This window comes from Erinaceus europaeus, chromosome 9 (assembly GCF_950295315.1).
Source record: "Erinaceus europaeus chromosome 9, mEriEur2.1, whole genome shotgun sequence".
NCBI lineage: Eukaryota > Metazoa > Chordata > Mammalia > Eulipotyphla > Erinaceidae > Erinaceus > Erinaceus europaeus.
The window spans coordinates 125,633,613-125,660,112 of record NC_080170.1 but is presented as its reverse complement, the minus strand read 5'-3'; the positions used below and the strand labels follow the sequence as shown (position 1 = coordinate 125,660,112).

The 26,500-nt window shown below is 60.0% G+C and overlaps 3 protein-coding genes across 6 annotated transcripts in view; 1 reads left to right on the top strand and 2 right to left on the bottom strand.

Moving 5' to 3' along the window:
* The window catches only part of SLC37A1 (solute carrier family 37 member 1), a 34,239-nt gene extending 26,528 nt beyond the window's left edge, over positions 1-7,711 (bottom strand). The window contains exons 1-2 of one of the 3 annotated variants that reach the window (XM_060198785.1): positions 7,393-7,710; positions 144-182 (exon numbers count right to left, since the gene is read on the bottom strand). The gene's annotated coding sequence lies outside the window, so the exon portion shown is untranslated. Of the gene's footprint in view, positions 1-143; positions 183-304; positions 558-7,392 lie in introns of those variants that run through there. The other 2 variants (XM_060198783.1, XM_060198786.1) reach the window with 2 other exon arrangements.
* Positions 7,712-7,926: 215 nt separating this feature from the next.
* Positions 7,927-23,887, top strand: RSPH1 (radial spoke head component 1). 2 transcript variants are annotated; one of them, XM_060198802.1, is made up of 9 exons: positions 7,927-8,027; positions 10,742-10,855; positions 10,957-11,062; positions 13,223-13,313; positions 14,397-14,532; positions 17,249-17,320; positions 20,164-20,323; positions 20,916-21,065; positions 22,984-23,658. In XM_060198802.1, the coding sequence occupies exons 1-9, from the start codon at positions 7,974-7,976 to the stop codon at positions 23,058-23,060; spliced, it is 960 nt and encodes a 319-aa protein (XP_060054785.1). In that variant the 5' UTR covers positions 7,927-7,973; the 3' UTR covers positions 23,061-23,658. The 2 variants fall into 2 exon arrangements, with proteins under 2 accessions (XP_060054785.1, XP_060054786.1); XM_060198803.1 differs by lacking the exon at positions 22,984-23,658 and adding an exon at positions 23,751-23,887 and having other exon boundaries at positions 7,928-8,027.
* A 2,485-nt stretch (positions 23,888-26,372) lies between these two features.
* UBASH3A (ubiquitin associated and SH3 domain containing A) overlaps positions 26,373-26,500 on the bottom strand; it is a 32,232-nt gene continuing 32,104 nt past the window's right edge. The window contains exon 14 of the mRNA XM_060198809.1: positions 26,373-26,500. This exon is cut by the window's right edge and continues 466 nt beyond it. The gene's annotated coding sequence lies outside the window, so the exon portion shown is untranslated.

Here is a 26,500-nt window from a genome sequence, read left to right as displayed (position 1 = left end):
TTTTTTTTAAGGGACTTATTTGTTTTTTACGAGGGGCAGAGAGCAGCTCTGGTGAAGGGTGGTGCTGCGGATAGAACCTGGGGCCTCCTGGGCTCTAGGCCGAGCTCTCCCCGGGGCTGCGTGCGTCGCTCGTGGAAGGAAACACTGGGGAGATGAGATGCTCGCTCGCAGGCTTCCGGCACCTGGGCGGGCGGGCGGGCGATCAGGAAGCCCCCTGCAGCCTTTTATTGGTCAGCCCCTCACACCCAGGGCCTGGGGGCCGTGTGCCCCTCCCCGCCAGGTGAGCCGCCGCCCAGCCCTGCACCTTGTCTGCTCCATCACCCCACGGCCCTGGGTCTTTGCTCCCAGAGATGAGAGATGGCGTGAGTCTGTGCTGGGACCTGCCACGTGTGCCGCCCAGGTTCCGCCCTGCGAATCCTTCACTCAGGCCTCTCCTGTCCCCAGGAAGGGTTTGGCCTTTGTCATGCAAACGCCGTAAACACAATCTGCCACTTCCTGCCCGACCTTTTTCTCCTGCCGGAAATGGCAACCCCCAACCCCAGATTCAAACAGCTTTCCCTCACCCTCCCCAGCGGTCACCACGGCCGCCTGGCCACGTGGCAGGCTTCAGTCCCTACACATCGCCGAGCACTGGACTGTCAAGCCGAGGCTCCAGGTTCAGCCCCTGGCAGCATGTGGGCTGGAGTGTGTCTGGTTCTCTCTCTGCCTGTCTTCATAAACGTGTATTTAGGACTCATACCTTTTTACACTGAGTCAACATTTAGACCTTTTTTTTTCTCTAGCTAGAGACACAGAAGTAGAGGGAGTGAAAGAGACCACGGCATCAAAGGTTACTTAATACGGTGGGGGCTTGGCTCAAACCTGGCTCATTTGTAGACACAGTGGATTCTTGTCAAACGTCCAAATAAATCACATTTTTAAACCGCTGTTTTGTTTCACGACAGAAACTAACCACATTGTAAAGTGAGGCGGGGTGGGGGGTTTGTCGGGAGGGGGCGCAGGGCTCTGGACTCCCGGGCACTGCCGGTGCCAGAGTGAGCCCTGCCCCGCTCTTGCGAAACCTCAAGGTAGCAGGCGTCTGCCAGGGGCAGGGGAGACCGCGTATCCTGCCCGGGACCCCAGGGCTTTGGGTTCAGTCCTGCTACCACTGCTTGTGCTAGAGCCGAGCCTGTCCCTCCCCGACACAGATATTCAGGAAGCTCATCTTTAAGAATAAGCAGTGACCAGGAGGCGGTATGGTACGGTGGTTAGAGCGCTGGGCTGTGAGCAAGAGCTCCCCAGTAGACACCTGTGCCAGTGTGGCACTCCGGTTTTCTCTCTCTCTGCCTCCCTCTCTCTCTCCCTCCGGGGTTACCACTGGGGCTTGGGGCCGGCACTATGAAGACACTGCTCCTGGTGGACATTTTTTTCCATTTTGTATTGGACAGGACAGACAGAAACTGAGAGAGGAGGAGGAGATGAGAGGGAGAGAGACAGAGAGACGTCTGCAGCCCTGCTTCACTGCTTATGAAGTCTCCTCTCTGCAGGTGGGGAGCCAGGGGCTTGAACCCAGATACTTGAGTGGATCCTTGCTCTTAGTACTGTGTGTGCTTAACTGGGAAGCCTTCTGCAGAACCACTATGCTATCCCACCTGCTCCCTCCAAAAACTATTTTATTTCCAAGTTTCACTTTTTATTGTTATTGATGTTGTTGTTGTCGTTAGATAGGACAGAGAGAAATGGAGAGAGGAGGGGAAGACAGAGAGGGGGAGAGAAAGACAGACACCCGCAGACCTGCTTCACTGCCTGTGAAGTGACTCCCCTGCAGGTGGGGAGCCGGGGGCTCAAACTGGGATCCTTACGCTGGTCCTTGCACTTGGCACCACGTGCGCTTAACCCGCTGCGCTACCGCCCGACTCCCTTTATTTATTTATTTGTTTATTTATTTATTTATTATTGGATAGTGACAGAGAGAAAGTGAGAGGGGAGGAGGACATAGAGAGGGGGCCAGGCGACGGTGCACCTCATTGAGTGCTCATGTTTCAGTGCACAAGGACCCAGGTTCAAGTCCCCGGCCGCCACCTGCAGGGGGAAAGCTTCACAAGTGGTGAGGCAGGTCTGCAGGTCTCTCTCTCTCTCCCTCTCACTCCCTTGTCTTTTGGCTTCTAGCTGTCTGTATCAAATAAATAAATAAAGCCAATAAAATATTTAAAAAAGAAAGAGAGAGACAGAGAGACACCTGCAGCCCAGGGCGAGACCCACCCAGACGCCACCCGAGGGGAAGACCAGTGGGGCCTTGTCCAGCTGGTCCCCAAGGGGTCTGCTCCTCACAGACCCCGCCCGGCCGGCCGGCACACACCTGTTGCAGACGCCCACCTGACGGACTGAGAGCCCGAGGGAGGAATTCTCATCTAAAGACTCACGGAACCGAGGCCAGACAGACAGCGCAGCGGAAAGAGCAGGTGGTCTCTGGCTCTCCAGACTCTGTGGACGGACCGCCCGCCTCTCTCGAGGCCCAGGCCCCCCTCCTGGTGCTCTGGTGCTAACAGGCACGCTTCACCCAGGGCCGTCCTGCCCGAGGCTCCCAGGTCTTGGGTTCAAGCCCCAGCACCACCGTCAGCCAGAGCTGAGTAGGGCTCTGGTTAAAGTGAGAATAAACAGGGAGTCGGGCGGTAGCGCAGCAGGTTGAGCGCACGTGGCGCAAAGCACAAGGACCTACAGAAGGATCCCGGTTCGAGCCCCTGGCTCCCCACCTGGAGGGCAGTCGCTTCACAGGCGGTGAAGCAGGTCTGCAGGTGTCTGTCTTTCTCTCCCCGCTCTGTCTTCCCCTCCTCTCTCCATTTCTCGCTGTCCAATCTAATAACGACAACATTAATAACAACAGCAATAATAACTACAACAATAATAACTACAACAATAAAAAACAAGGGCAACAAAAGGGAATAAATAAATATTAAAAAAGTGAGACTAAATAAATAAGTAAATAAATAAGAGTGAGCACAAGCGTTCAATGCACCCAGTCCCCCAGGGACGTGCTCCTGACCGGCACAGTCACCCAGCCGGACCATCAGGGGCGCCTGCAGACTCCTCAGGAGGAAGCTGCAGCACCAGAAGCCTGGAGCCAGCCAACAGACAGACAGACAGACAGACGGCTGGAAAAGGCTCCGTCACCCCGCCTGCAGCTCTGTGTGGCAACTAACACCGGTGGCCAGAGTGCCGTCTTCCTCTGGTGGCACCAGGACCTTGTACGTGAGTCCGGTCTCACCATCCCATGGCGGCCACGCAGCCCTGGAGCCTCCCCCAGTGCCGCGAGCCCAGCATGTGGTGCCTGCGCCCCTGCCAGGCCTTCTGCTTCTCAGTGACCCCGTTTTCCGCTGGGCCCAGCAAGTCCTGCGCCCTGACACACTGAGCTGTCTCCCCGATGGGGCCCCTCCGCCTGGGCCCTGCGCTGTGGAGCCGCGGGCCTGCTTGGCTCTGCCCGGGGTCTGGGGGCGCTGCCCCCGCGGGGAAGGCGCGGGCTCCTTGTGGGCGGTGGATCTGGGGCACCTCTGCTCCGTAGCCCGAGGCCCCTTATTTCAGGGCTGTTTCTGCGCAGGTGCCCACAGGGGCTGCTGGGAAATCCCTCCTGGGTGATGATGGGGTAGACTAAGACCGGCTGGGGCAAGATGGTAGACCCTCTCCCAGAGGCTCATGGGAAGCCCATCTTGGTGGGTGACGGAAGTCTCTCCTGGTGGACGATGTGGGAAAGGTTGACTGGGGCATGATGGGAGAGCCCCTTCTCAGAGGATCATGGGAAGCCACTGGGGGTAGGTGATGGAAACACTGCGGCATGATGGCCGACCCTCTCCCAGAGGCTCATGGGAAACCCATCTTGGTGGGTAATGGGAAAGGCTGCCTGGGGCATGATGGGAGACCCCCCTCCTAGAGGCTCATGGGAAACCCATCCTGGTGGGTAATGAGAAAGGCTGCCTGGGGCATGATGGGAGACCCCCCTCCTAGAGGCTCATGGGAAACCCATCTTGGCGGGTAGTGGGAAAGGCTGCCTGGGGCATGATGGGAGACCCCCCTCCTAGAGGCTCATGGGAAACCCATCCTGGCGGGTAATGGGAAAGGCTGCCTGGGGCAAGATGGGAGACCCCCCTCCTAGAGGCTCATGGGAAACCCATCCTGGCGGGTAATCGGAAAGGCTGCCTGGGGCACGATGGAAGACCCCCCTCCTAGAGGCTCATGGGAAACCCATCTTGGCGGGTAATGGGAAAGGCTGCCTGGGGCACGATGGAAGAACGCCTTCCCAGAGGCCCGGGGGAAGCCACGTCTGGGGCATGATGGGAAAGACTGACTGGAGCATGATGGGCAACTCCAGCTAGAAGCTCATGGGAAGCTGTGATGGCAGATGGTGGACAGCGCACCCTCGCATGTTAGAACCCCTCCCGGTGAATCTCGCCTCTCCCTCCCCTCTCCCGAAGGGAGGAGGGTGGACTTAAGGGGCTTCGTGAAGCTACTCATAAGCAGTTTACAAAACTATGTGTCAATAAAAGAGAAGGCACCGGAGCACCACTCTGGTCTGACCCATGGCTCAAACTCGGACCCTCACGTCTGCAAGCCCTGCGCTCCGCCGCTGAGCCAGCTCCCCAGAGGAGCCTGGAGGACTTGTGAGGTCACGTCAGGGTCAGGGCGCCCGGGTGCCGGGCATCTGCCTGGGCAAGCCTCCTGGGCTCCTCGGCTCACAGGGCGGGTGGCCGGTGTTCCCTGCCCGTGGGCGGCCTGCTGGTCCGTGCCTCAGGGGAGAGCTTGGGGTCTGGTCCCGTGACCGCGGGGCAGGGGGCCTGGTCCTGGGTGCCTCGATTATCACTTGGACGATTGCTCAGCCTGGGACTCAGTGCGGTGCCTGCAGGTGGGCTGGGCAGGGGGACGCCTCTCATTCGCAGAGAATACAAGTCCCGCTGTGAGTCTCAGGGCCGGCAGGATGTGGTCGGGTGGTCGGGCGGAAGGAAACGGGTCTGCTGAAGCCACTGCCTGCCCCCACCCCCTCCTTTTCTCTCTCTCTCTCTCTTTCTTCCTCCCCCACTTCTCTTTCAGCCTAAGGGCTGCCGGTGGTTCTGTGCTTGGTAGCTGATCTGAGGTGCCTCCTAGAGCCTGGCCCCCAAGGGCGGGGGACTTGCAGTGCTTACAGACAGGCTTCCGCGCGGGCCAGTCAAGTGTGAGTAGAGTCGAAGTAGGTGGAAGGGCCGGGGGCTCTGACCCTCTCCCACGGCCTCAAACCCAGCCCGTCCTGCTCTCCCCCCCTCACGTCCACCTGAAGCCATCACTCCTGGGAGGTGGGGATGTTATTTGAGAAAGGTCCCTCGGCTCTGCCTGCAAATTTGAAGGGTGATAAAGCAGTTTCTTTTCATGTGAAAGGCGGGGTGGCCGCTTGTCCCTCTGTGGTGCAGGCCAGTGGCCCTCGTCCAGCTTCACACCCAGAGGAGCCTCCCTTCACGTCGGGTGGGGAGGCGGCAGCGGGGTGTCCTGATTAAGGGCGGCAGCTGCTGACACAGGCTCGGCGTGGATTCCACTGGCGGTGTCTCTACGAGGCTCCCTGTGGGCTCATGATGGTGGACGGCAGTGAGGGCTGACGGAGAGAACGCACGTCGGATCCCCGGGCATGGCCAGCACCGCGCGAACTTAGCACGCAGCAAGCGGACACCAGAAAGCTGGATTTCTGACTTGTGCTTCGCCGTGCTTAAAGCTGCCGTGTGGGCTGGTGGAGGAGCTGGCAGGCGGCAGGCTTCTTTGCTGCCTGCCTGTCAGTGAGGGAAGCTTCCGTGTTGTGGTCCCTCTCCCTCAAAGGGGAATGATCGTATTTTCCTTGCAGATTTCTGGTATCTAAAATACTCCCCAGGTTTGTTATAAAGAGTCTCAATTGCAGTGACCGTGCCAACGGTGGCATTTTGCATAAAGGAGAAAATAACCGAGTGCCCCCAGTCTCTGCTCGTCCTCTGAGCAGCGAACAAGCGGCGGGACTGTGGTTCTCTGCCTGCCCACCAGCGCTTTGTGCAGGGAGCGCCGTGTTTGTGTTTGGCTGGGGATGTGGCTTGAGATTACACCTCCATCGTGCCATTGTTTCTGGGGGAACGGAAGTCGCCCGGTTGTCCCGCGGCCGGGAAGTCTGTGGATGATTAACCCGGTGGGTTTGGCATCAGAACTGCCAGCAAGTGCCCACTCGTTGCCCTCAGCTCAGGACCTGTCTACCTAGGAGGCTGCGCCGCTGCCCGGCCGCTGTCTGCACAGACGAGGGCGGCACAGGGCCCTGGCACAAGCAGGACTCCTGCGGGCGGGATGGAGGGCAAGTCCGCCAATGGCACGATGTCTGTGTAATCTCTTTGCCGCTCGCGGCGTGGAGCGGTCGTGACAGATGCCGGCCGGCGCGCGAGGAAGATGCCCTTGGAGACGGTGAGGGGCCTGCTCTCCCGGTTTACAGAGAGGAGGCTGCGGCCCGGAGGGCAGCTGTGCACAGCGCAGGCAGGGCCTGGGCATCCTGCAGGCGGTGTCGGCGGAGGACTGGCCTCCTCCCCGTTTCGGCCAGTTTTCCTGAGCAGCAGCTACGCGTTCTTACTGGAAGCGTCACAGCTCAGGGGGTTTACGCTGAGGAGGAGAAGCGTTTACAGGCTCATCTGCGAGGTGCATCGCTGAGGGACGGGCGGCCTGTATGCGGTAGGACGTCCGGGAGGCCAGAAGCACTGAGCTTGCCCTCCGGGACCCAGCCCGCTGCCCTGCCGACCCCTGGACAGCGTATGGCTCCCCACGCCCCGCGCAGGACCAGGAGAGGAAGGTGGACCTGCACCTGGCCGCTTCTGCTCGGCCCCTGTCGGCCTTCTGGGGCCTCCGTCGCACCCAGCACTGAGCCCTCCCGGTCTCCACGGCCAGACCTCCCCCAGCCTCTGTCTCTGACACACCAGCTGTGGGGCCCAGCCCAGGCTCCGGGGCTCAGAACTGTCGGCCGGCCCCACGCGGGCGCTCTGCGTTTGTTTCCTCTTGAGCAGACCTGGCCAGAAAAATATGGCGAATACATGACAGTCAGTCCATCACTTAAAATTAAACTTTACGGAATCGGGCGGTAGCACAGCGGGTTAGGCGCAGGTGGCACAAAGCGCAAGGACCGGTTTGAGCCCCCGGCTCCCCACCTGCAGGAGAGTCGCTTCCCAGGCGGTGAAGCAGGTCTGCAGATGTCTGTCTTTCTCTCCCCCTCTCTGTCTTCCCCTCCTCTCTCCATTTCTCTCTGTCCTGTCCAACAACAACGACATCAGTAACAACAACAATAATAACGACAACAACAATAAAAAACAACAAGGGCAACAACAAGGGAAAATAAATAAATATTAAAAAATTAAAAAAAAGAAAAAAATTAAACATTACATTTCATCACGCTCAGACCTTTGAAGACGACGGCTTGGCCGATGGTGGCAGAGCCGTGCTCCGTAGGGTGAAGTCCTCTCCTGCTCCGGGTCCCATCTCCCTCTGTCCAGGCGCCCTTAGGGATCTGGAAGCATCGCCTTAGCCAGCCTTTGAGGGTGCTGCGACTTGCCCAGGCAGAGCCGGGGGACGCCCACCCAGGGCCTGCTCGCCTGCAGCCTCTCCCCTTTTGAGCCCTGCTCCAGAGGTGGCTCCTCCCGGCACGGTCGCCCAGCAGCTGATCAAGGGACCCCAGGACCCGCCACTTAGGGAGCCGACGCGCACCCCGGCCGCCCGGCCGCCCGGCCCCGCCCCTCCCGCTTCCAGGACGCCGATTGGTCGAGGCGCCTCTTGGTTGCTATGGCAGCACAGCTGCCGGTGGCTCTTCCTTCTTCCTCCCCTCCCGGGCCACGCCCCTTCGCTTCCCGGGCGCCGATTGGCGGAAGCTTCCCGTTGCTATGACAGCAGCCAGGTAGGCGGTGCTGGCCGCGTCTCCATGGCGACGGCGGACGCGGAGGCGGGTACCCGGCGGCTGGACCCAGCATCCGGGCGGCGGCGAGACCATGTCGGACCTGGGCTCGGAGGAGCTGGAGGAGGAGGGAGAGAATGATCTTGGGGTGAGAGCGCCGGCGAGGGCGGGTGGGGTGAGCCCGGCCACGGCTCTGCATGCCTCCCTCCGCCTCTCCCCGGCCTCCGCACCGCGCTGGAGTGGGTCTCCATGGGGGCGGCCTCCTCGGGGTGCAGCATGTCTGTCCTCCTCCTCCTCCTCCTCCTCCTCCTTACCTCCTCCCCCTCCTCCTCCTTCCCTCCTCCTCCTTCCCTCCTCCTCCTTCCCTCCTCCCCCTCCCCTCTACATCCTCCCCTCCCCACCCCCTCCTCCTCCCCTCCTCCCCCCTCCCCCTCTACATCCTCCCTCCCCCACCCCCTCTCCCTCTTCCTCCTCCTCCTTCCCTCCTCCCCCTCTCCCCCTCTACATCCTCCCTCCCCCACCCCTCTCCCTCTTCATCCTCCTCCTCCCCTTCCCTCCTCCCCCCTCTCCCCCTCTACATCCTCCCTCCCCCACCCCTCTCCCTCTTCCTCCTCCTCCTCCTCCTTCCCTCCTCCCCCCTCTCCCCCTCTACATCCTCCCTCCCCCACCCCTCTCCCTCTTCATCCTCTTCCTCCTCCTTCCCTCCTCCCCCCTCTCCCCCTCTACATCCTCCCTCCCCCACCCCTCTCCCTCTTCATCCTCCTCCTCCTCCTTCCCTCCTCCCCCCTCTCCCCTCTACATCCTCCCTCCCCCACCCCCTCTCCCTCTTCCTCCTCCTCCTTCCCTCCTCCCCCTCTCCCCCTCTACATCCTCCCTCCCCCACCCCTCTCCCTCTTCATCCTCCTCCTCCCCTTCCCTCCTCCCCCCTCTCCCCCTCTACATCCTCCCTCCCCCACCCCTCTCCCTCTTCATCCTCCTCCTCCCCTTCCCTCCTCCCCCCTCTCCCCCTCTACATCCTCCCTCCCCCACCCCTCTCCCTCTTCATCCTCCTCCTCCCCTTCCCTCCTCCCCCCTCTCCCCCTCTACATCCTCCCTCCCCCACCCCTCTCCCTCTTCATCCTCCTCCTCCTCCTTCCCTCCTCCCCCCTCTCCCCCTCTACATCCTCCCTCCCCCACCCCTCTCCCTCTTCATCCTCCTCCTCCTCCTTCCCTCCTCCCCCCTCTCCCCCTCTACATCCTCCCTCCCCCACCCCTCTCCCTCTTCATCCTCCTCCTCCTCCTTCCCTCCTCCCCCCTCTCCCCCTCTACATCCTCCCTCCCCCACCCCCTCTCCCTCTTCATCCTCCCCCTCCTCCTCCTCCCTCACACCCGTTTTCCTCGCTATGAACAGTGGATGACAAGATTGTAAGGTGACGGGGGTCACAGCACAGCCACCACCACAGCCCTGTGCCTGCCCCGCCATGAGAACCACGGGAGTGCTCACCAAGTCTCACAGAAACTCTGGTCACTTCTGTTTTTGCCTTCTTTTTTAAGTTCATGTATTTCAGATCTCTAGAGTCCACATATGAGTCACATATGAGTGGTGGTGTCCTTAACCGCTTTACTTATTTCACTAAACATAATCACCTCCAGTTCCATTAATTTTGTCCCAAAATGCTGTTGGATGCAGTGTGAAACTACACTCTGTCATCTTATGATTTAAAAAATTTTATTTATTTATTTTCCCTTTTGTTGCCCTTGTTGTTTTATTGTTATAGCTATAATTGTTGTTGTTGTTGATGTCATCGTTGTTGGCTAGGACAGAAAGAAATGGAGAGAGGAGGGGAAGACAGAGAGGGGGAGAGAAAGACAGACACCTGCAGACCTGCTTCACCGTCTGGGAAGCGACTCCCCTGCAGGTGGGGAGCCGGGGCTTGAACCAGGATCCTCACGCTGGTCGTTGCACTTCGCACCATCTTACGATTTTATAACCCACTTTTAATCACAAATAAATAAATAAATAAATAGGGGAAAAGTACCCTAAAGGACACAATGCCATCTTTTTTGATTGCAGAGTAGTATTCCATGAAGCCTCTATCCCATAACTTCTCTACCCAGTCATCTGTGGATGGGTGTCTAGGCTGCTTCCAGTCTCTGGCTGTTGTGAGCAGTGCAGCTGTGAGCATAGGCAGGGGGATGTGTCTAATTAGTGACTCTTTTTTTTTAAAGAGTTATTATTTATTTTTTATGTGATTTTTAAATATTTATTTATGTATATTATTTATTTATTTATTTATATTTTACCAGAGCACTGCTCAGCTCTGGCTTATGGTGCTGCAGGAGATTGAACGTGGGACTTCAAAGCCTCAGGCATGAGAGTCTTTTTGCAGAACCATTATGCGATCTACCCTCTGCCCCTAACTAGTGATTCTAATGAGTGTCTGAGTGTCCTCTGGGTAAATGCCCCAGAGAGGGACTGCTGGGTTGGGAGCGATGTCCATTTTCACCGCGTTTCTGTGCTGCTTCTCCTGCCGGACTCTTTTATGTTTTTATTTATCTATTGTTGGATAGAGACAGGAATTGAGAGGGGAGGGGGAGACAGAGAGGGAGAGAGACAGAGACACTTACAGCCCTGCTGCACCGCTCCTGAAGCTTCTCCCCTGTGGATGGGGACAAGGGGCTCAAACCCAGGTCCTTACACACTCTAATGTGAGTAAGCTTCACCAGGTGCGCCAGCGCCCGGCCCCCACGTGTGACTCGTGTGCAGCCTCTGGAGAGCTCAGAGGGGACTGACTGGGTGGCTGTCTGTCACTCTGAAAAGAAGAGCAGAGGGTACCGTGTATAAAGTGCTCAGCGCTGCGGCCATTCTGCTCTCCTTCCCAGGAGTATGAGGGCGAGCGGAACGAGGCGGGTGAGCGCCACGGGCATGGGAGGGCCAGGCTGCCCAACGGGGACACGTACGAGGGCCAGTACGAGAACGGGCAGAGGCACGGCCAGGTCAGAGCTGGCGGGCGGGCGGGCGGGCGGCTCCCCCTGGGCGCTGGGCGCTGGGCGCTGGGCCGGGCCGGTCGGGCTGTACACCGGGCGGGGCCTTTCAGGGGACCTACAAGTTCAGGTCCGGTGCCCGGTACATTGGCGAGTACAACAAAAACAAGAAGCACGGCCAAGGCATCTTCATCTACCCAGACGGGTCTCGCTACGAAGGTACGGGGTCCTCACGGGGCACACGGGGCCTGGCATGGCAGCAGACACCAGCAGACACGGTGGGCGTGCCCGCACCCACAGGCGGGCCGTCCCCGCGTCCTCAGAACGTCTTCTTCTGAGGCGGGGAGGCTGCTGGACGCGGCTGCAGGTGTCCGGGCATCTGTCTCCTCTGCTCCGGGCCACACTGCCCTTGGGCGGCTCTTTCTTCCTCGGAGGCGAGAGGCCTGGAAGACGTTCTTGCTATCTGTGTTCTGCTCCATGCCCTCTCCTTTTCTCTCTTTCAAATGTTATTTGTTTATGCATTCTTGGATAGAGGCAGAGACATTGAGAAAAGGGAGAGAGAGGGAGAGAGACAGGGAGACACCCGCAGCCCTGCTTCACCGCTCAGGAAGTTTCTCTCTGCAGGTGGGGACCAGGGGCTTGAACTTGGGTCCTTGAGTGCTGTGAGGTGTGCCTTCACCAGGGTGCCACCGCCTGGTCCCTCCTTACACGCTGTGGCCATGCCTTCGCAGCCCCATGGTCCCATCTTTCTTTCTTTTTTTTCTTAATTCTTTTTTTAAAAATTCTTTTTAAAAAAATTTATTTATTCCCTTTTTGTTGCCCTTGTTGTTTTTTATTGTTGTAGTTATTATTGTTGTCTGTCTTCGTTGTTGGAGAGGACAGAGAGAAATGGAGAGAGGAGGGAAAGACAGAGAGGGGGAGAGAAAGACAGACACCTGCAGACCTGCTTCACCGCCTGGGAAGCGACTCCCCTGCAGGTGGGGAGCCGGGGCTCGAACCAGGATCCTTACGCCGGTCCTTGTGCCTTGCGCCGTGTGGCTTAACCCGCTGCGCTACCACCCGACTCCCGGTCCCATATTTCTAAGAGCCTCACTTGCCACCCGGTGACCCCGTGGAGTCCCAAGGCCGACACAGGCAGGGAGGCCAGCAAGGAGCGAGCTGAGCTTCCACAAACTTGGCAGAATCCTAAGCCCCATCGGCTTCTTTCCCGGGGAGGAGTGGTTCCCACAAAGATCTGCGAGCCCAGCTCTGTGCAGCCACTGTGGGCTCTGGCCGCCTGGTGTGCAGAGACCGAGCGTCACAGACTCTGGAGAAAGGAAGGCAGCGTGGGCCGGGAGGTGGAGCCCAGGACCCATATGCCAGAGGCTCCGGGTTCCACCCCAGCGCCACCAGAAGGGGGAGGGGAACAGAGCAGAGGTGGGAGGGGGGCCCTCGGTACCCCACCTTTGCTTGGGAAGGCTTCTGAGAGCAGAGAAGGACAAGGAGGCCGGGGTTGGGGCTCGGGCCTGGTGGGCTTGGACTGGGTCAGGTGATCGGACAAGCAGGGCTGTTGAGGTCACAGTCCCTTGGCCATCTGGGTGGTGACACTTTTATCTTGAAGGTGGGTTAAGCGTGCAAAGCGCAAGGACCGGCGTAAGGGTCCTGGTTCGAGCCCCCGGCTCCCCACCTGCAGGAGGGTCTCTTCACAGGCGGTGAAGCAGGTCTGCGGTGTCTGTCTGTCTCTCCCCTCTTCATTTCTCTCCATCCTATCCAACAACAGCAATGACAACAATAAAAAGGGCAGCAAGAAAAAAAGACTACTGATCTGAGTTTAAGTTTGTTCTAAAACAAACTTTCTTTTAAAAATATTTTAATTAGAGAGAGATACAGAGAGAGGCAGAGAGACACCAGAGCCCTGCTCAGCTCTGGCTGATGCTGGTTTCAGGGACTGAACCCAGAACCTCAGAACCTCAGGTGGAAGAGTACTTTGCAGAACTACTGTGCTGTCTTCTTGGCCCTATCTCAAGTTTTAAAATTTTATTTATTCCACCAGAGAGAGAGAGAGAAGGAGGGGGAGAGAGAGGGAGAGAGGGAGAGAAATAGGCAGAGAGAGAGAGGGAGAATGAGAGGGAGAGAGAGAGAGAGAAGGAGAGAGAGAGAGGGAGAAAATGAGAGAGGGAGAGAGGGAGAACATGAGAGAGAAGGAGAGAGGGAGGAAATGAGAGAGAGAGAGAGAGAGAGAGGGAGGGAGAGAAAATGAGAGAGAGAGGGAGGGAGAGGGAGCCAGGAGCCAGAGCAGCCCTTCAGCCCTGCCGCAGGTGTCACACAGGCAGCACCGGCCATGCCAGTCCTGTGCTCCACCCACCTGCCAGGGGCACAGCCGCCCGTCTCGTCCCCCAGGGGAGTGGGCCGATGACCAGCGGCACGGCCACGGCACCTACTACTACGTGAACAACGACACCTACACTGGAGAGTGGCTGGCCCACCAGAGGTGTGTTCCCCCACTGCGTGATATCACGGGGACAGGGTGACATCACGGGGACAGGGTGACATCATGGGGACAGGAGGACATCACGGGGACAGGGTGACATCACAGGGAGAGGGTGACATAGGGGGACAGGAGGACATCATGGGACAGGAGGACATCACAGGGAGAGGGTGACATAGGGGGACAGGAGGACATCACAGGGACAGGGGTACATCACGGGGAGAGGGTGCCATCAGGGGTACAGGGGGACATCAGGGGGAGAGGGTGACACTAGGGGGAGAGGGTGACATAGGGGGACAGGAGGACATCACGGGGACAGGGGGACATCACAGGGAGAGGGTGTCTTCAGGGGGAGAGGGTGTCATCCTGGGGAGAGGGTGACATCCGGGGTACAGGGGACATCAGGGGGAGAGGGTGACATCAGGGGGACATCATGGGGACAGGGGGACATCACGGGGACAGGAGGACATAGGGGGACAGGGTGTCATCAGGGGGAGGGTGTCATCCTGGGGGGAGGGTGTCATCCTGGGGAGAGGGTGTCATCAGGGGGACAGGGGGCCATCAGGGGGACAGGGTGGCATCTGGGGGAGAGGGTGTCATCTGGGGGAGAGGGTGGCATCAGGGGAGAGGGTGGCATCAGGGGAGAGGGTGGCATCAGGGGAGAGGGTGGCATCAGAGGGAGAAGGTGGCACATAGACCCTCAGGTGGAGAGCCACGCACAGCAGCCCATGTGGGATCCTCTGGTCTGAGTCCTGCACTATCTTTGGCAGAACTGAGCAGTGTGGGGTCACCGACGGTGCCCACAGCCCCAGAAAGCCCTGCCTGGCACCAGTGTGTCCTGGCTTGAACGCCAGCCTGGGTGCCAGCAGGCAGCTGCAGAGCCTGGGGAAGGTCGGGAGGGCTGCACCCCCTCAGGGGCGCCCCTGCCTCAGTCCCAGCTGAGCACTGGGAGGTCCGGTGGGCACTGCCCGCCCCAGGAGGGGCAGGCGGACAGGGCAGCTGGCTAGGCACAGAGAATCTGCCTGGCGTCTGCTCTCCCGGGTGCTGGCTCCTGGGCCCAGCAGGATGCCCCCACCTCTGCCCCAGGCACGGCCAGGGGACCTACCTGTACGCGGAGACGGGCAGCAAGTACGTGGGGTCCTGGGTGCACGGGCAGCAGGACGGTGCGGCCGAGCTCGTTCACCTGAACCATAGGTACCAGGGCAAGTTCCTGAGCAAAAACGTGAGTGACAGGCCCGGGTGGCCAGGACCCTGCCCCCTGCTCTGGACCCTGCCCCTGCCCTGGACCCTGTCCCCTGCCCTGGACCCTGCCCCCTCCCCTGGACCCTGCCCCTGCCCTGGACCCTGCCCCTGCCCTGGACCCTGCCCCTTGCCCTGGATACAGCCCCCTGCCCTGAATACAGCCCCCCTGCCCCCTGCCCTGGACACAGTCCCCTGCCCTGGACACAGCCCCCCCTGCCCTGGACACAGCCCCCCCTGCCCTGGACACAGCCCCCCCCTGCCCTGGACTCTACCCTAGGCCCTGCCCCTCCTGCCCTGGACCCAGATCCTCTGCCCTGGACCCTGTCCTCTAGCCCTCCTTGGCCTGGTCCCTGCCCCCCTGCCCTGGACCCTGTCCTTTCTGCCCTCCCTTCCCTGGACCCTGCCCCCCTGCCCTGGACCCTGCCCTCCTTGCCCATGTGCTCACATGAATAGACAGACCAGTCTGAGCCTGTCTGGCCTGTGACCACACCACACCCTGTGCGGACAGAGCCCAGCAGGGAGGACATGAACTGGCATCTCGCGGGGCCCCAGACTGGCTGGGCCGGCCGTTCTCCCTGGCGCAGGGCCTGGTGCCACCAGGGTGTGGGCCCAGGAATCCAGATGCTGTCTGATGTCTTCCTTTCATGGTGCAGTCAGGCCATGTTCTCCTCCTCCTCCTCCTCCTCCTCATTATTATTTTTTCCTCCAGGGTTCTCTCTGGGGCTCAGTGCCAGCACCTCGTATCCACTGCTCCTGGAAGCCATTTTCCCTTTTTTGAATATTTAGTTTATTTATTTATTCCCTTTTGTCGCCCTTGTTGTTGTTGGATAGGACAGAGAGAAATGGAGAGAGGAGGGGGAGACAGAGAGGGGGAGAGAAAGACAGACACCTGCAGACCTGCTTCACCGCCTGGGAAGCGACGCCCCTGCAGGTAGGGAGCCGGGGGCTCGAACCAGGATCCTCATGCCGGCCCTTGTGCTTTGCGCCTCGTGCGCTTAACCCGCTGTGCTACCGCCCGACTCCTGGCCATTTCCCATTTTTCCCTCCTTTCTTTCTAACTTTCATTAGTTAGGACAGAGAGAAACTGAGAGAAGAGACAGAGGGGAAAGATAGACAGGGAAGAGATAGAGGGAGAGAGACATGAAGCTTCCTCTGCAGGTGGGGGCTGGGGGCTCGAACCCGGGGCCTCTCACATTAACCTGTTTGTCCCCCTGGGATGACAGTCTGTGGGTTATGGAGGGTTTTATATGGAGTGGCACTCCAAGCGCACAGCCAGGGCTGGGGAAGCATTCTTACAAGCCTCCGAGCCACTCACAGGCCCTGGAGCCAAAGCAGAATGGGAGTGGCTGTGTCGCTGCTTTTTAAAAATTATTATTATTATTTTCCCCAGAGCCCTGCTGAGCTCTGGCTGATGCGGTGCCGGGGAGTTGAACCTAGGATCTCAGAGCCTCAGGCAGGAGAATCTGTGCTGCCTCCCCCGTCCCCACGATCCATTTGTGATCAGAACCCGGTGTCCAAGGGTCTTGGCGGGCACTGGCCTCCACCCCAGCCCTCTGCCGTGTGTGCAGGGTGGCCGTGTTCCAGCACCTCCCACACGTGACTGGGAACGAAAGGTCTCAGAAGAATCTCCTCGTCCTTTGAGCGAGGGCACAGGCTGGAGGTCGGCAGGGCCCCTCTCCCAGCTTGTCTGCTGGTGTCGACTCCTGACTCGTAAAACTTTAAAAAATTATTTTGTTTGCTGACTAGAGACAGACATTGAGAAATTGAGACATATTTATGTATATGGGAGGGAAATACAGACAGGAGCCAGGCGGTGGCGCACCTAGTTAAGCGCTCACATCACTGCACAAGGACCCAGGTTCAAGGCCCCAGTCCCCACTTGCAGGGGGAAAGCTTCACAAGTGGTGAAGCAGGGCTGCAGGTGTTTCTCTGTCTCTCTCCCTCTCTATCCCCCCTTCCTCTCGATTTCTGGCTGTGTCTATGCAATGATAGAGACAGACAATAAAAACATGAAAAAAAAAAGATTATATTCAGCTTCCTTCATAAAAAAAAGGGGAGTCGTGTGGTAGCGCAGCGGGTTAAGTGCAGGTGGCGCAAAGCACAAGGACCGGCGTAAGGATCCTGGTTCAAGCCCCCAGCTCCCCACCTGCAGGGGGGTCGCTTCACAGGCGGTGAAGCAGGTCTGCAGGTGTCTGTCTTTCTCTCCCCCTCTCTGCCTTCCCCTCCTCTCTCCACTTCTCTCTGTCCTATCCAACAATGATGACATTAATATCAACAACAATAATAACTACAATAATAAAACAACAAGGGCAAAAAAAGGGAAAATAAATATAAAAATAAAAATAAAATAAAATAAGAGCGGGAGAGGAGAGAGAGAGAGAGAGAGAGAGAGAGAGAGAGAAAGACACCTGCAGCCCTGCTTCACCACTCCAGAAATGTCCCCCCTGCAGGTGGGGACTGAGGGCTTGAACCCAGGTCCTTGTGCAGTGATGTGTGCTTAACCAGGTGCACCACCATCTGACCCTTCCCTGAAACTTGTGGTAAATAAACTTCTTTTTAGAAGAGACGGAAAAAAAAAAACATGGGCCAAGAGCCGGGGCTGTGGGCCTCAGTGGGCAGCCCGGTGAGCTGGGCCGGGACGGCCAGAGGGTACCAGCCGTGGCCCCAGGTCAGGCGCCTTGTCCCTCTGCCCACAGCCCGTGGGCCCCGGCAAGTACGTCTTCGACGTGGGCTGTGAGCAGCATGGGGAGTACCGCCTGACGGACGTGGTGAGTGACCCCTGCGGGCGGTCAGCTGGGGCCTGGCTGCTTCTGCTCCCCAGACACCCCAGGCCCTCCCGCCCTCCTCTCCTCCTCCTCTCTCTCTCTCTTCTCCTTCCTTTTCCTCCTCATCCTCCCCCTTCTCCACCCTTCTCCCTGTCTTTCTCCCTCTCCCTCTCCTTCTCCCCCTTTCCTTAGGAGAACACTGCTCAGCTCTGGCTTATGGTGTTGGGGGGAATGGACCTGGGGCCTTGGCCTGTCAGGCAGGAGTCTCTCTGCAGAACCTCCTGCCCAGGAGCAGCGGGTCTGGGGGGCTGTGTGTAGGCAGCGAGTCTGAGGCCTTGGTGCGGCCAGGTGGGCCCGGGAACCTGGCACTTCCCCGCCTGGGCAGCAAGGCTCTTGCTGTGCCGGGTGTCAGCTTCCGTGTTGAGGCAGCCGGCACAGACATGTGTGCGGGGACTTGTCTGTGTTGTTATTATTTTAATATTGTTTATTTGTTACTGGCTACAGACAGAAAGCCATCAGGAGGGAAGGGAGAGACGGGGGGAGAGACAGAGACACCTGCAGCTCTGTTTCACCGCTCATGAAGCCCACCACACAAGTGGGGGCCGGGGGATCGAACCCTGGTCTTGGCTCACGGTGATGTGTGCCTTCAGCCAGGTGTGCCACGCCCTGTCAGCAGACTGTCTCTGCAGCCCCTGCTTGCCGCAGACCCACTGGGGATGCACTGGGCCGGCCCCCAGGGACACCCTCTCCCTGCTGGGGGCGCGCCTGGCATCCCTGTAGCCTGCCGGGCCCTCGCATGCCGACCCAGGGCCAGCACCCCCGGGCAAGCCGGGAGCTGGGACAGGTCAGCCACCTTCAGGGAGGGGCTGCGGGGTGTCCCTGCAGTTTCTGTGGACATTCCGTCCTCTATCCACTCCATCGGCCCTGCCCTGCCCCTCTCTGCAGTGACAGACCAGCTGCTGCAGAAGTGGAGTCCTGGGCACCCCCAGGAGGCCTCAGCAACCAGCCCCCAGGACACACTGTCCCCCAGGACACCTTGTCCCCCAGGACACTCAACCCCCAGGACACCCTGCCCTCAGGACACCCAGTCCCCCAGGACACCCTGTCCCCCAGGACACCCTGCCCCCCAGGACACCCTGTCCCCCAGGACACTCAACCCCCAGGATACCCTGTCCCCCAGGACACCCTGCTGCCCAGGACACCCTGTCCCCCAGGATATCCTGTCCCCCAGGACACCCTGTCCCCCAGGACACCCTGTCCCCCAGGACACCCTGCCCCCAGGACACCCTGTCCCCCAGGACACCCTGCCCCCCAGGACACCCTGCCCCCAGGACACCATGTCAACCAGGACACCCTTCCCCAGGATACCCTGCCCCCCAGGACACCCTGCCCCCAGGACACCCTGCCCCCAGGACACCCTGCCCCCAGGACACCCTGACCCACAGGACGCCATGTCAACCAGGACACCCTGCCCCCCAGGACACCCTGCCCCCAGAACACCCTGCCCCCCAGGACACCCTGCCCCCCAGGACACCCTGCCCCCCATGACACCCTGTCCCCCAGGACACTCAACCCCCAGGACACCCTGCCTCCCAGGACACCCTGCCCCCCAGGACACCCTGCCCCCCAGGACACCCTGCCCCCCAGGACACCCTGCCCCCAGGACACCCTGCCCCCCAGGACACCCTGCCCCCCAGGACACCCTGCCCCCCAGGACACCCTGCCTCCCAGGACACCCTACCCACAGGACACCCAGCCCACCAGGACACCCTGCCCCCCAGGACACCCTGCCCCCCAGGACACCCTGCCCCCCATGACACCCTGCCCCCCAGGACACCCTGCCCCCCATGACACCCTGCCTCCCAGGACACCCTGCCCCCCAGGACACCCTGCCCCGCAGGACACCCTGCCCCCCAGGACACCCTGCCCCCAGGACACCCTGTCCCCCAGGACACCCTGCCCCCCAGGACACCCTGCCTCCCAGGACACCCTGCCCCCAGGACACCCTGCCCCCAGGACACCCTGTCCCCCAGGACACCCTGCCCCCCAGGACACCCTGCCCCCCATGACACCCTGTCCCCCAGGACACTCAACCCCCAGGACACCCTGCCCCCCAGGACACCCTGCCTCCCAGGACACCCTGCCCCCAGAACACCCCAGCCCCCAGGATACCCTACCCCCAGAACACCCTGCCCCCCAGGACACCCTGCCCCCCAGGACACCCTGACCCACAGGACGCCATGTCAACCAGGACACCCTGCCCCCAGAACACCCTGCCCCCAGAACACCCTGCCCCCCAGGACACCCTGCCCCCCAGGACACCCTGCCCCCCATGACACCCTGTCCCCCAGGACACTCAACCCCCAGGACACCCTGCCTCCCAGGACACCCTGCCCCCAGGACACCCTGTCCCCCAGGACACCCTGCCCCCCAGGACACCCTGCCACCAGGACACCCTGTCCCGCAGGACACCCTGCTCCCCTGCACCCCCAGCCCTCAGGACACCCTGTCCTCCCCCCATGGAGCACACTCCCATCTGTCTGGTCATTCACGCCACGCCCAAGGCCGTGCCCCCAGGCCTGTGGAGAAGTGGCGCCTTGTCGGTGTGGCTGGAATCTCCTCAGGCCTTAGCCCCTGTCCAGCGGTGCCTGTGCTGTTACAGTGGCTTCTGTCTGAGAACCAGTCTGGGAGGTGCCGGGCGGCGGGAAAGGTGTCCCCAGCTGGCGGGCGGCGGGAAGGCCAGTGTGGGCCAGGACTCGCTCCCTACCCCAAGCGAGGAGATGCCGGGCTTGGCCGGGGTGGGGGCGCCCCGCAGCTGGGCTGAACTGTGTCCCTGTGCCCGCCAGGAGCGGGGAGAGGAGGAGGAGGAGGAGGAGACACTGATCTCCGTGGTGCCCAAGTGGAAGGCCATCAAGATCACGGAGCTGGCCCTGTGGACACCCAGCCTCCCCCAGGAGCAGCCCCCCACCGTGGGGGCCGTCCCCGAGGAGCCCCCTGCCGCTGAAGGTGGGTGCTGGGCTCACAGGGTGTCCCAGAGCCTCTAGGATCAGAGCCTGGGGGCCGCAGTGGGGCAGCAAGATGGGTGTCAGGTGCCCCGAAGCCCCTCAAAACCTTGGTGGATTCCACAGGAGCCCCGTCCATTAGAGGCCCCACCCTTATTTCCGGTCAGCGATGGACCTAGAGCAGAGGCTGGGGACCCCAGGCCCTCCCCAAAGGACGGGGGGGCTCTCTGTTCACCTTGATGGCCCTGAGTGAGATGGTCCACACGCCCGTCTGCTGCTCTAGGCTTTGGAGCCGTGAGGGCTGGGGGCAGCTTCAGGACTGGCTAGATCTAGATACCCAGTCTTGTCTCTGTCCACCTGGGTCTGGGGTCTGCTTGCTGGCTTCCAGGCATGGGGCGGGGGCGGCTTCGTTTTATCACACTGTCCCGCAGTCACTGACCGTGGGGCTAGAGAGCTTCCTGTGCTTAGCGGAACCCTGGGCCACAGGGCCAGCTCTCACCACGATGTCCATCCTGGATGGGGGCTGGCCCCGCGGGCGGGAGGGCAGGGTGCCGTGGGCGCAGGGACAGCTGGCACCCCCTTCTCTGTGCCCGCAGGCATGGCCGAGGTCCTGGAGGAGGCACAGGGTTTCGGCGACTTCTCGGACCTGGAAGGTGACTTCCTGAAGCCCGGTGAGGAGGACGTCACCATGTCCGACAGCCACGAGTACCGGCCAGACGAGTTCCGATACGACCCCTTGGACAACTGTGCGTAGGCCGGAGGGCAGGGAGAGAGGGGCCTGGGCCGGGTCCTGCCACCCTCTGCTCCCCGGGGGCCCGGGCCTGGACAGGCCTGGCGGGTGGGAGGGGCAGGGCCTGGGGCAGTGTGATCCGTGGCTCAGGGACGGTGAGCTGGGAAGGAGCCCTCTCTGCATGGCCACTGGTCTAGAAGCTTCTACCCAAAGCTCCAGGGATGGGAGTCGCTTTTCTTGTTTCTTCTAAAACAAATGTGTTTTTCTATTTATTTATTTATTTATTGGATAGAAGCAGAGAAGACAAAAGGGGAGGGAGAGATAATGATAGAGAGAGAGAGACAGAGACACCAGCAGCCCTGCTTCACCACTCGTGCAGGTGGGGACCAGGGGCTTGAACCCAGATCCTTGCACACTATATGTGAGTGCTCAGCCAAATCTGCTACTGTCCGACCTTTTTTTGTTATTTATTTTTTCATAAAATATTTTTTGTTTTATATATATATATACATATATATATATACATATATATATATATATATATTTATTTATATATTTCTTACCAGAGCACTGCTCAGCTCTGGTTTATGATGGTGCAGGGGCTTGAACCTGGGACTTTGCTAGCCTCTGGCGTGAGAATCTCTTTGCATAACCTTTATGCTATGTACCCCGCCCTTGTGTTTTTTTTTAAACTTTTTTTTTTAATCTTTATTTATTGGATAGAGACAGCCAGAAATCAAAAGGGAAGGGGGAGATAGATAGATAGAGAGAGACAGAGAGACACCTGCAGTTCTGCTTCACCACTCGTGAAGCTTTCCCCCTGCAGGTGGGGACCGGGGGCTCGAACCCGGGTCCTTGTGCACTGTAACCAGGTGCGCCACCACCTGGCCCGCTTTTTTTTTTGTTTTTAATTTATTTATTTTCCTTTTTGTTGCCCTTTTTTTTTTTATTGTTGTTGTAGTTATTATTGATGCGGTTGTTGTTGGATAGGACAGAGAGAAATGGAGAGAGGAGGGGAAGACAGAGAGGGGGAGAGAAAGACAGACACCTGCAGACCCGCTTCACCGCCTGGGAAGCGACTCCCCTGCGGGTGGGGAGCCGGGGGCTTGAACCGGGATCCTTACGCCGGTCCTTGCGCTTTGAGCCACGTGCGCTTAACCCGCTGCGCTACCGCCTGACCCCCCTTGTGTTTTTTATGAGAGAGATACAGAGAGAAAGACACAGAGAGAGGCCAGCGCCCTGCTCAGCTCTGACTGATGGTGGTGCTGGGGACTGAGCCTGGGACTTCAGAGCCTCAGGCAGGAGAGTCCGTGTGCAGAACCCTGTGCTGTGCCCCAGCCTGAATATTATTATTATCAAATTGTATTGATTTCATTTAATGAGAGAGATGCGTGAAGAAAGACACACAGAGAGAGAAAGAGCAGAGAGTGAGGAGCTGCTCAGCTCCGGCTGGTGGCAGTGCTGGGGATGGACCCTGGGGCCTCAGAGCCTCAGGCCGCAGAGTCTGTTGGTGTAACCACTGTGCTGTCTCTTTTGCCCTCTTTTTTAAAAAAATTATTTATTTATTCCCTTTTGTTGTCCTTGTTTTTTTTTAATCATTGTAGTTATTACTGTTGTTGTTATTGATGTCATCGTTGTTGGATAGGACAGAGAGAAATGGAGAGAGGAGGGGAAGACAGAGAGGGGGAGAGAAAGACAGACACCTGCAGACCTGCTTCACTGCCTGGGAAGTGACTCCCCTGCAGGTGGGGTCTTGCCCTCTTTTCATTGTTATTTTAAAAGCTTTTTTACAGGCTGGAAGCTGGCACAACAGGCAGAGTGCAGGATTTGTCAATGTAGTGTTTGCGTTTGATGCCCTGCACTCCTGTCTGGTTCTCTCTCTCTCTCTCTCTCTCCCCCTCTCTCCCTCTCCCTCTCTCCCTCTCTCTCTCCAGCTGCAAGGCCCTGCGGGGGACGGCAGGGGCTCCACTGCTGCTGGCCCTGCCCCTGCCCCCCCCCCCCAGCCCAGTGAGCTGATAAGGGGCAGCCAGGCTGAGTCTGGAGGAAGCAGGTCCTGGGGGCTGTCAGCATGGAAATGGAAGGTGGGGGCTGCAGTTTACTGAACAGCCGCTCAGAATCCGGGACTTCCTTGGGAGGGGGACCCAGCAGGAGTGGAGCACGCCCCCCCTTCTCTTTGTCCAAGCAGAAGACAGCGCCCCGCTTCCTTCCCAGAGCCGGTGGGCGCAGGTGGGGGAGGCCGGCTCCGGCCGGCTCGCAGTGGCGATTCCGTTTTGACGTCCGTCTAGACGGGCACGGCCTCTGCTGGCTTTGCTGCCTGTGTGCAAGTAGAATCTACAGGAGTCTGTGTGTGACGGGCACACCCCGGGCTGGCTAAGCTCTGCTCAGTAGTCACCAGATTTTGGGCCGGGCTGTGGCACACGTATCGCTACGCTCAGGGACCCGGGTTCGAGTCCCCGCTCCCCAGCTGCTGTGTGTGTGTGTGTGTGGGGGGGGGTGGGGGCACTTTAGGAGCAGCGGAGCAGGTCTGCAGGGGTGTCTCTGTCTCTCTCCCTGTCTTCCACTTCCCTCTCGATTTCTCTCTGTCTCTGTCCAAACTAAACGAGTAAGCAGATGCTCACGGCACGCGGTGCGGGAGGTCTGCTAGCAGATCCGCCGGAGCCAGCCCGCCGCTGACGTGCTTCTGCCGCTTGCTTTCTTGCAGCCAACGCGAACTTCGAAGAAGAGGAGAACAGACAGTCGGAGACGGGCGAGTGAGAGGCGGCCCCCGCCGGCACCAGAAGCACTGGGGGGGGGGGGGGGCGCCCACTGCAGGTGTTTGCTAAGATGGTTTATGGTTGCGAGGACTTTTCTCCACGACCCTTTGTTCACGAGCCAGCCTGTCGCAAGCCCTTCACACGGAAGACGCGCTTCTCCCGTGGCGTCTCTGTCCCAGGAGAAAGGAGCGTGGCCTGCAGCCGCAACTTTAGCCTGGGGGCCACGGGAGCCGCTGGCCACAGAAGTGGGCCGGGACGGGCCGGGAGCCCGCTCAGAGGCCTTGGGATTGCGTGGTACAAGGGAGGCAGAGGGCTGGCGCCAAGTGTTAGAATAGGAGACACTTGGGCTGGGGAGACGGCATAAGGGTTCTGCAAAAGCCTTTCAAGCCTGAGGCTCTGAGGTCCCAGGTTCAGTCCTCAGCACCACCATCAGCCAGAACTGAGCAGTGTCCGGTAAGAAAAAAATAATATTTAGGAGACAGTAAATAAGGTGAGGGGAGGCAGGTGTGGAGACAGAGGGACGTGTGATACGGAGTAGCCGTAGAGCTGAGGAGCCGGCCGGGGAAGGCGGGGAGCTGAGGAGCCCTGGCCTGGATCAGGAGAACCCAGCAGGGAGCTGAGACCCCCTCCCCGGGACGGGCCACGGGACGGGCTGGTGGCCATATGCAGGGTATTGGCTCTTTCTGTCACGGTGGGCTTAGATTCACGATTCATTCAGAGATGCTTCTGGCCCCATGCGTCCGGTGGCCCCAGGAGTGAGTCTTCCTGTGTGGTGAGGGGTCAGCCTGTCCCCAGCCAGTCCCCTCAGTCTGTGTCAGAGAGAGTCCTTCCCGTGAGGCAGGGGGTCAGGCCTCCTGAGCACAGGCTGCAGAGTGAGGTGCAGGAGGGGGACTCAGGGGCTTGACTCCGTGCCCGGTAGAGTTGGGGGACATAGAGGTCCTCATCTGTTCAGGGGAGCCCTCAGTAGACACACCGTCATGTGTGTGGGGGAAATGGCGGAGGCGTGGGGGGCGCTCGCTGTGTGGGACGGGCGAGGGGAGCTTGCAGTCCCCGGGGGCTCTGTCCTCCAGCACTCGAAGCTTCCCTGCCCACAGCCCACTGCCCAGCTCCGTCTCAGGCTGCCCCTGTGGCCTGGGGACCCCTGTCCTGCCCGCTCCCCAGGCCCACCCTAGGCGTGACTCCCACCAAACACCCTGGGTGTGGGCAGAGGCTGGGGGGCCTGGCTCCACGCCCCAGCTCCATGCTGCGCTTCCAGCTTGGGACTCTGTGTGGCGCTCTGGCCTCACCAGTGACTCCCCCACACCACCCCCCACCTCCGCTCGGCCCTGCAGACAGGCCGTGGGCACCGCAGGGTTCACCCCCCGCCAGAGGCGTTCGGGCTCATGTGGCCTCTCCATCTTGCCCACTGGGCTGCTTTTATTTATGCAATTACTTATTTATTTATTCCCTTTTGTTGCCCTTGTTGTTTTATTGTTGTAGTTGTTGGATTAGGACAGAGAGAAACGGAGAGGGGAGGGGAAGACAGAGGGGGAGAGAAAGACAGACACCTGCAGACCTGCTTCACCACCTGTGAAGCGACTCCCCTGCAGGTGGGGAGCCGGGGGCTTGAACCGGGATCCTTACGCCGGTCCTTGTGCTTTGCGCCACCTGTGCTTAACCCGCTGCGTTACCTCCCGACTCCCAACTATTTTTTTTTTTTAGCTAAAGGGTGTGAGAGGGAGAGACACACGGAAGGGAGAGACCCCACAGCCCTGCACCCTTGCGTAGTGCTCCCTGTGGCGGCTGAGGGTGGAACCCGAGTCCTGGTCTCTGAGTAGTGCGGCTCTGTGGGCTGAGCGGCCCCGCTGTGGCCTCACCTGCTGCCCGCCCTCGGCCCGGCTGTCTGACCAGGGTCCTGAGGGCCTTGGCTGCTGGCTTTGCAATCCCGTGCCCCTCCTCTCCCTGGACAGAGGCCCCGTGGAGTCTTGGGGTTTGGAGGACGTGAATGATCCCCATCTCTGGGAGGGTCTGGAGCCCCCCAGAAAGGCTCCCCCACCCCTGGCTGAGCAGAGCTGGCCGTGGAGGCTCCTCTGTGGGCCCCGCGACCTCAGTGCAGCCCCTGAGGGCCCCGTCCCCTGTCCCTGTGTGGTCACTGTGTTCCCCCCTGCAGCCCCCCGCCTTCACGCTGTGCAGGGCTGTCCCTGAGAAGCCCGAGTGTCCAGGCTGTGACCCACCCTCACCCGTCCACAGAAAGCCCCCCCCCCCAACTTCACACCGGCTGACTTGTAGGCCAGTGGGCCTTCTCCACATGGCTGTCCCTTGGAGCTCTGACGGCTCGGTCCCTGCCACTGTGCCCCATGTCCCCCAACTGAAGTGACAAGCAGGCTTCTGGGACCCCATGGAATGGCTTGGGCATGGGGTGGGGGTGCAGCTGACAGGCGTCCTGGCCTGTGTGAGTGAGGGCCCATGGGAAGGGTCCTGCCCTCAGCTAGTGGGCGCCAGGCTTGGTAGGGGCTCCCCTGAGCTCTGACAGGATTCCCGCAGGCTGGGGGCTTCCTGCGTGTGTGACAAGGCCACTGGGCGACCTCCCGGGCCGTCCTTTCATTCTTTATTTAGAGACAGAGAGGAGACGCACAGCAGCATCCATGGGCGGGCAGATATCTGGCCTGGGGGCCCATCTCCTGGCTCCTGGCCGGCTGTTGGCATCCGCTGTCACCTG